Raw genomic sequence first — 8165 nt, 5'->3', positions numbered from 1 at the left:
GCCAACAATACAGGGCCAGCTCCACTAGGACATTGCAGTCAGGGGTGCCTGCCAGGCAAAGCTGACAGCCGAGCGTTCCCTACCCACGTTTCAGCCAATCAGAAGGCACGGCCTTCAGCTCTCATGCTATGGCAACAATTACTGCCATATCGGGCCCAGGGCCCAATTAGAGCTCAGGGCTAGGGGGCCCTATATAGTCAGAGCCTTTGCGTGAATTGACGCTATGTTATTAACTTAGCATTTGTTTTCAAAAACACGGTGTAGATGTTACAAGAAAGAAACCATCTTAATGGTTAAGTTTATCCCGACAGTTTATCCACAGGACCTTTGAGGGGCATGGAAAAAGTATGTGCAAAATAGCATTCAATGATTCACTTTGATATACACAGATCTGTGAATAATTCCATGTTTTGGTGGATGCGTGGGTACTGGGTAGAGATGCTGCCTGAGAAACAGAAGTACCCCGGTTCGTGTCCCAGCCCGGCCCAGCCTACGTGTTGATTGAAGTGTCCCTGACACTTAACCCATAATTGCTCCCCGAAGTGCTGACACCGTAGTGGCATGTTTAGCCCTGACCACGGTATACATACTATACGTATTCTCATCTTAGAGATGTTTTGGGTACTTCCTGGGTAGTTTTAGGTTGTTTAAAAATCTTAGTTCTTGGAAGAGAGAAATGCATAGAATTAAAAAGATGCATGCCCTCTGTGCATCGCATCTCTGCCAGGAAGCGTGGCCTGTCTATGACACCAATCATCTATGAAGTCAGTACTATGATGTCAGACATCTCCATATTTGGGCAAAGTTTCATTCCAATCTGTCATCCATCGACTTCCAGTATAAAGTTCAGAAGAAAAAAAATAAAAATAATAATAATTAGCAAAATTGGAATTACTTACTTGGTCTATTGACAGCGTGCACAAGCATGCAAGATTATCCGTAGACAAAAAAACTCACAGGCCAAAAACATAATCTCCCACCTTGCCTTTACTACTACCATTTGACGTCAGAAAACAGCGAAGAGCAAACAGCCTCTATTAAATTAAATAGGTGAAGGAGGTGTCCTGGTGTCCAGTCATTTGTTTGCTTCGTATGCACTACTGGTCACGTCTCCTCACCATGGAGAATGATGATGTAAACCTACTCCTGACAGAGGAGACTACCGGCCATTTTCTGCTGGTGCCCCCAGACGGCTTATGTTGGATATCGGTTGTGTCCTGCCTCCTGCTCGCCTTCTCTTTCGTAGGGAGCTTATACGTGTGGAAGAGTAACCTGCCGAGTGACCACCCAACAGTGATAAAGAGGCGCTTTACAAGTGTCCTAATCATATCAACCCTGTCACCCATCTTGGTTTGGACATGGAGAGAAGTCACAGGTTTACGGCCCAGCCCCTCGTTGTGGGCACTGATGGGGATCCGTTTCGAGGGCCTCGTCCCTGCAGCCGTGCTTCCCCTGCTGCTCACCATGCTGGCGTTTCTAGGCCCTGTCATCCAGCTGGCCACGGTCTGTCCCTGGAACTTCATGGATGGCATACAGGTGGCCTTTGACCCGTGGTCCTGGATGCAGTGTTTCAGTGACATGCTCTGGCTCAGGAACCAGGTGGTGGCTCCGCTGACAGAGGAGCTGGTGTTCAGGGCGTGCATGCTGCCCATGCTTTTGCCCTGTAGCAGCCCCTCCACCGCCATATTCACCTGCTCGCTCTTCTTCGGAGTGGCCCACCTTCACCATGTTTTTGAGCTCCTGCGCTTCAGACAGGGGACTGTGTCGGGAATCATTCTCCCGGCCATATTCCAGTTCTCCTACACAGCAGTCTTTGGAGCGTACACAGCCTTCATCTTCATCAGAACGGGTCACCTGGTGGGTCCCGTGCTGTGTCACTCATTCTGCAACTACATGGGCTTCCCTGATATCAGCGCAGCCCTGGAGAACCCGCACTGCCTTACCGTTCTCTCCTGCTACATGCTGGGTGTTCTCCTCTTCTTCCTCTTCCTCTTCCCGCTCACCGACCCCACCTACTACGGCCTGCCCAGCCCCGTCTGCACCCTGTCATCCTCCCACTCGTCCCTCTGTATCACCTGAAGACCCTCGGGGCCATGTTAGATGTTGCTATACGCAATGCTGTCACAGGCAGTGTGGCATTTCAAAAACGTAATGAAAAACGTAACGATGGCCACCGTGTGAGTATTTTGAGGGGGGCTATGCCAGCTTTGAGTGTGTGTTTGTGTAAACACAAACATTGGTAAATGGTAAATGGTGCATTTATATAGCGCCTTTATCCAAGGCGCTTTACATAGATTGTGCATTACATTCACCCATTCACACACACATGCATACACCGATGGTGGCGGAAGCCATGCAAGGTAACAACCAGCACATCGGGAGCAATTTGGGGTTCAGTGTCTTGCCCAAGGACACTTCGACATGTAGACAGGAGGAGCTGGGATTCGAACCGCCGACCCATGGATCATTGGACGACCTGCTCTACCTCCTGAGCCACAGCCGCCCCTGAAGACAAAAGTGTGTAAACACAAATATTGAAGACAAAAGTGGGGACGCAAATTGTGATTGCCTGGAATGAGAGGATGTATGATGATGTATGATGACAAGAGCGCCCCTCACTTCACACGGGTGTGATTTTTTAAATACATTTTGCATCGTGGCTACGAGTGTGCAGCCTTTTTCTTTACCTTCTGTCTAGAGAAACAGTCTAGCGCCTTGAGCTGCAAAAAGAGGAATAGTGTTGCCTTGTTGTTGACTAAGGAAGCTTCAAGCTTCTAAGAATTTATGTAAACATTTAGTGTAACACCTAATGTAAACATACGAGTGTGCTCAAGCATGCTGGAGCTATAAAGAGACCTTGTGCCACTTACTCCCCAGCAGAGCCTTAGATATACAGAGTTACGGAAACTGCATTCACTTCATGGGGCCAGTCCAATGGCGGCTCTCCTACATCCTCTATTGAGAATGGGGACAAGTCCTGGACCGGAAGTAGGCAGAAATGCATTGGACTCAGGCAACAGCCCAGCTTTAATGATCTTAAATCCCTTTATTTTAGATTGTTTTGTAGTAATAGTACAACATAAACATTAAAGAGACTTTAGTTGTTACTTTACAATACTTTAAAACAGTTGTCATGTTGCACACATGCTTAAAATAGCTCTTATTTGCGCCGCCCTCGTTAAAAACAATGTATTTCCAACTCCAGCTTGTCTCAGTTCAGGCTGAATGAACAGCGCTCGAGCGCTCGGTTTCCGCCCCTTCAATTTCGTAACTCTTCTATTAGATGGCTCTGCTCCCCAGTGTCTTAAAATTAGGGTTGTCCCGATCTGATCACATGATCGAAAATCGGGGATGATCACATCATTTTTAAATGATCAGATTCATCGGAACCAGATCAGTAGCAAAGAAACGAGATCGGGACATCCCTAGTATCAATATTATATCATGGGACTGGATATGGTCTGTGATTTTGGATATTGTATTGTGATATGGCATAAGTAGTCTATAAAAATATAAAAACTGGTATTGACAGATACTCAAAATCAAATGATCGGAATCGGATCGGGAGCAAAAAAAACGTGATCGGGACATCCCTAGTTAACTTGCGGCGTTTCAGTGTAGCCAAGGATGGATGAATGAGGGAGTTTGTGTGTGTGGCCAGATTAATTTTCACTTGTGAAGTTCGGTTCTTTCCTCATCTCTCATGTTTTCCTCACTTGTAATGTTTTTCTTTCTCTATCCCTTTCATCAGACCTTGATGCCAACAGTGGAATTGTACACTGGATCAGAGCTCTATGATGCTAGCTCATCAGGGCGTACACACTTCCACAAGCCATAGGTTTTCCCCACTTCCGTCTGCCACAGACGCAGTGTCCCATCCTCAGAGCCACTAGCATACAGCTCACCGTCTGGGCTGAAGCGCACACAGTGGACCGGCCCAAAGTGACCCTTGTAGGACTCCAACTCCTCCAATGTGCTGTAGTCATATTTGTAGAGCTTAAAGTCATCTCCACCAGCCACAAGGAATTCCTTCTTTGGGTGAAGGGAAGCTGAGTTGATGGAGGTTGGTGCCTCAACAGTCTTTATCAGGTCCAGGCTGAGGGCATTGTAAAAAGCGATAGTCTTTCCGTAGGTGATAACCAGAATCTCTCCATCAGCCACAACCTCCATGCTGCTCACCGACGTGTCGAAGGACAGCGTCTTCACAGCATCAGCGGAATTCCTGTCCCACAGACATATGGTTTTGTCTTCTGCAGCTGAGAGGATCTGCTTGTCACCATTGCACCACAGGGCTTTCTTTATAGCTTTAGTGTGGCCAGGGAACTCCTGTGGTTTGGCTTCAGGCTTGCCGAGATCATAGATGCGCAGTACCTTGTCATTTCCTCCTGTGAGCAGACAGTTGCTGTCCTGTGTAAAGCTGACAGACTTTACAATGTGCTTGTGTTCCAATGTAAGAACCTCCTCTCCAGTCATTGCATCCCACACCTTCGCTGTGAAATCAGCTGCAGCAGTGGCTGCTTTGGTGGCATCTGTGTTCAAAGTGGCTCCCCAGACAGCACCTTTGTGACCAAGGAATGTTCCTATCCAGTCCCCCGTGTCTCCCTGACGCAACATGGGCTTACCATCTTTGCATGCACTGATGAGAAAATACCCACAGGGAGTTATTCCACTGAAGGCTAGGTCCACTACAGGTCGGGTGGGACCTGAGCAGGTGAGTGGTGTTTGTCTCATAGCCATGACTCTTCCAGTCAAACAAGGTTGTTAAATTGGGTAAATACAGTAATTTAATGGACGGTATAGAATAAGAATGCTATAGCTGGAAGCTCAGGTGCAGATGAAGATCAGCAACTAATGATCTTGATTTATTTTTAATGAGTGTCGAGTCAAATAAATTATCACTGCCACTACACTCTGTGAAAGACAGAAACTTCTCTGACGTCACACACAACATAAACAGTTGTGATGCCTGCCTAACAATGACAATTTGCGCAGGCATTCTAATCTGCACACATTATTGTAGCATTGTAATGCTGCTTTCCAGCCCAAACAGTTATAATGCCAAGGGAAAGCTAATTGTAACTGATGACATATTGAAACACGCAACCAGCATAAAAATGTGTAAATTGAAATGCAACGTGTTGGGTTTCCAACCTGGGCTGTCGTGAATGGAAGTAGGAACTTGGCTCCATGCAGTCCATGCACTATAATTGACACAGTTTTGGGGTGTTCTCACACTTAAATGTATTTTGAAATGTGAGCTGGCACATCTCTCTCTCTCTCTCTCTCTCTGACATCTGACAACCTTCAAGACAGTATTAACCTATCCAGTCACAGACTCACAATCTCACATGATATTAGCGTCCAAACTAATGGCACAAAAAACCCTCTCATTGAAGGTAGATGCAAAATGAAGATCGGGTGCATTAGAATTATAAATAAATAAATATATTTGTGTGTGTGTGTGTGTGTGTGTGTGTGTGTGTGCGTGCGTGCGTGCGTGCGTGCATGGGTGCGTGCGTGCGTGCGTTACCATTGATAAAAATTGGGTTAAGACAATAATGGCAGAGTACTACTACTACTAAAGCCTGTTACAGATTTGTATGTGTCAGCTCTCAGTTTATCTTTCATATTCTGTCTCCTTACTTTCTCAAGTGTGGCCAAAAGCTGTTATTCACTGGCTCAGTGATGTAATGTTTGTCTGAAACTCAACAGGTGTCTGGGCCAAACAGGGCTAACTACGACCGTGTCAAAGACCACGTCGAGGAATTCTGGTATCATCCAGGTGTTGAGGCAGAGTCAGACACACGGAAGCATTTAAGTTAGTAGAATATCAGACTAATAGTGGAGTCGTTAATAAAGGCTTCTCTTGACCCATTCATCTTTCAGTCTATCATTCAGCACTTGTGTGAAAGCTGGTGAAAGCTACAGCACTCAATTGTATAGTTTGGTCTTTCCTCTCTGAGTGGAGATATAGGAACTGGCACCAGTTTAAGGCTATTGATGGGAAGCTAGCACCACTTGCTGGCTGCTAGACTGGGGGGGGAAAGCACTCACCAGACACGCTCAAGTGACTGGCTTACACTATTCCTTACAGTGGCTTACAGTGCCTTACTGTAATAATGCCTTACAGTGAATAAATAACTTATTCCACAAGGGATATGTAGAGATTTTTTTGTTCAGTTGTTCTTGTAACATGTTGCATATACTACTTGCCAACATGTTGTGTTTCTGTCGACAATGTTTTTCTTCATACCTTTTGTGTTACCAGTTAATTGGCAGTTCATTAAAATCATGCCTCGGGAAATCCCGGAATGTCATCAAAGACTCCGCCTGTTCACACTGTTGCCATGATGAGCCAGGATCCTCAAAACAGCCACATGCAGCTCATTCCCCCAGGCTATAAGACAGCTAAATAAGAAAAGTGATTAACACCTTGCAGTTGCCTTTCCTTGCCTTGGTGTTGCCTTGTTATTGTATGCTGTGCTCTGGGTCTTAACTCGTTTTAACCTTTCCTTATTGTTTTTGGGGCTGTGATTACTATTATTTATGTCATGTTTTTATTTTTTGTGTTCGCCCCCAACCTAAGTTGTTTTATATGAAAATAAAAGCTCTTAGATCTTGAAGATATTAGTTCAATTTAAAGTGAAGAACGGTGTCATTTGGATTCAGTGTTGGATTCATGGCCCTGCAATGGAAAAATGGGTGTTCTGTTGACCAGAACCTGTGTTTCTCAATCCAGCCAATCAGATGTGGAGGGCGGGCATAGCAGAAACTGTGGATGAAAACCATAGAGCTATATATTATCATGAAAACCATGAGGTGAGGCACCTGTTATCTTGCATCACACGCACACAGACACACTTGAGTGGAGTCATGAAGCTAATCTTCCTGTTGGGTGGTGTTCTACTACTCTCTCTGTCTGGTAAGCAACCTACTAATATCTGGGCAGAAATATTCTACAATTTTGTAATGTTTATGCTGGCCACTGCGGCCAGCATGGTCAGAAATAAATACCAAAGGTGTGTTGTTTACTATTATTCAGCACAGGTTACATTTGTGATAACTCCTGTATTAAATTGATTTTACTGGTTTCACAGAAAATTGCTGAAATTACTTAATCACTTCATGAACTGAATGTATATTGTCCAGTTTGAAGTAAAATGGACTGTGACAAATCTAACAATTTTAACCAGTTTCATGACAGTTGTGTTATGTTAACCTGTACCACCAGCATATGCAATCTTCACATGGCTATGGCTAGTATCTTGAAAAAGAGGAACGTTACCGAACTGGAATTGGATGTTAAGTAGGCCTATTTTATATTGTTGTTGTTTTTTTTGCTATTTTTTAAATTGATAACTCATCTCCCCTTCATGTCTATAGTCCTGTCACTGTCATATAATGGAGATGATTATGGAGATGAGTTTGGAGAGGACGAGTTTCGCGTTCGCACGGGCAGAGAGGTACCACCTGTTTTACATTACTATATCTAGCTAAAATTGCTATTAGATCTTTTTATGGACTTGTTTTTAAAGTAAGTAAGTAAGTGAGAGAGATGCTTATTGTCTGTATCAGCCAGGGTGCAGGAGTCTAACCCCGTTTCAATGCGCTAGACCTCTGGGAGATGGAATGCTGAGGTGGATCACAACACCTACCATCAGCTTCCAGTACTTACCGCACAACATCAAGCCGTGCTACTCATACGCTGAGTTGGCGGTGCCTGGGATTGAACCCATGGCCATGACCATTTTTAAGTGACACATTTTATTACCAATCAGTTATCTATTATCATACAGTCCTATTTTGTAATTAAGTCATTTTGATCATGTTTCCTCGTTTGATTCGTAATAAATTAAAAGGATGAATTAGTTTTGCTTTAGGCTATTTAAACCTGTTGCAGTCAATTCCATTGTTTCTTTAAAGCTTCACCTAGAGGAGAGTAGTTATGTTTAATTTGAAGGTGTAACTCACTCCCATTCCTATTTATTTATTTGTTTGTTTGTTTATTTATAAGAAGAAGAAATGAAAATACTCACAATGTGTTGTGAGCTTGTATATTGGCTATTTTCACTAGTTTGAGTCCCATCAATTGCATCTTGGTCTCATGCTAATACATTTGACAAACATTTAGCAAGTGTTTCAGTTCAATCTGTGAGTTCATTAGC

The 8165-nt window shown here is 44.2% G+C and overlaps 2 protein-coding genes and 1 long non-coding RNA gene across 3 annotated transcripts in view; 2 read left to right on the top strand and 1 right to left on the bottom strand.

Moving 5' to 3' along the window:
• Window positions 1-1119: 1119 nt before the first annotated feature.
• Window positions 1120-2079, top strand: LOC306925086 (CAAX prenyl protease 2-like; the record flags this gene model as incomplete). Its single annotated transcript, XM_079503767.1, has 1 exon — window positions 1120-2079. The coding sequence occupies one exon, from the start codon at window positions 1120-1122 to the stop codon at window positions 2077-2079; it is 960 nt and encodes a 319-aa protein (XP_079359893.1).
• A 1713-nt stretch (window positions 2080-3792) lies between these two features.
• LOC306925238 (serine-threonine kinase receptor-associated protein-like) lies at window positions 3793-4737 on the bottom strand (the record flags this gene model as incomplete). Its single annotated transcript, XM_079503959.1, has 1 exon — window positions 3793-4737. One exon carries the CDS (start codon window positions 4735-4737, stop codon window positions 3793-3795), a length of 945 nt encoding a protein of 314 aa, XP_079360085.1.
• A 2055-nt stretch (window positions 4738-6792) lies between these two features.
• The window catches only part of LOC306924258, a 3392-nt gene continuing 2019 nt past the window's right edge, over window positions 6793-8165 (top strand). Inside the window, exons 1-2 of the long non-coding RNA XR_013790148.1 lie at window positions 6793-6922; window positions 7384-7463. This is a non-coding gene — a long non-coding RNA (uncharacterized lncRNA). The remainder of the gene's footprint in view (window positions 6923-7383; window positions 7464-8165) is intronic.

Source organism: Electrona antarctica, assembly GCF_951216825.1.
Source record: "Electrona antarctica genome assembly, chromosome: 6".
Classification (NCBI taxonomy): Eukaryota; Metazoa; Chordata; class Actinopteri; order Myctophiformes; family Myctophidae; genus Electrona; species Electrona antarctica.
The sequence above is the reverse complement of the archived record's forward strand: the minus strand, read 5'-3'. Positions and strand labels throughout refer to the sequence as shown.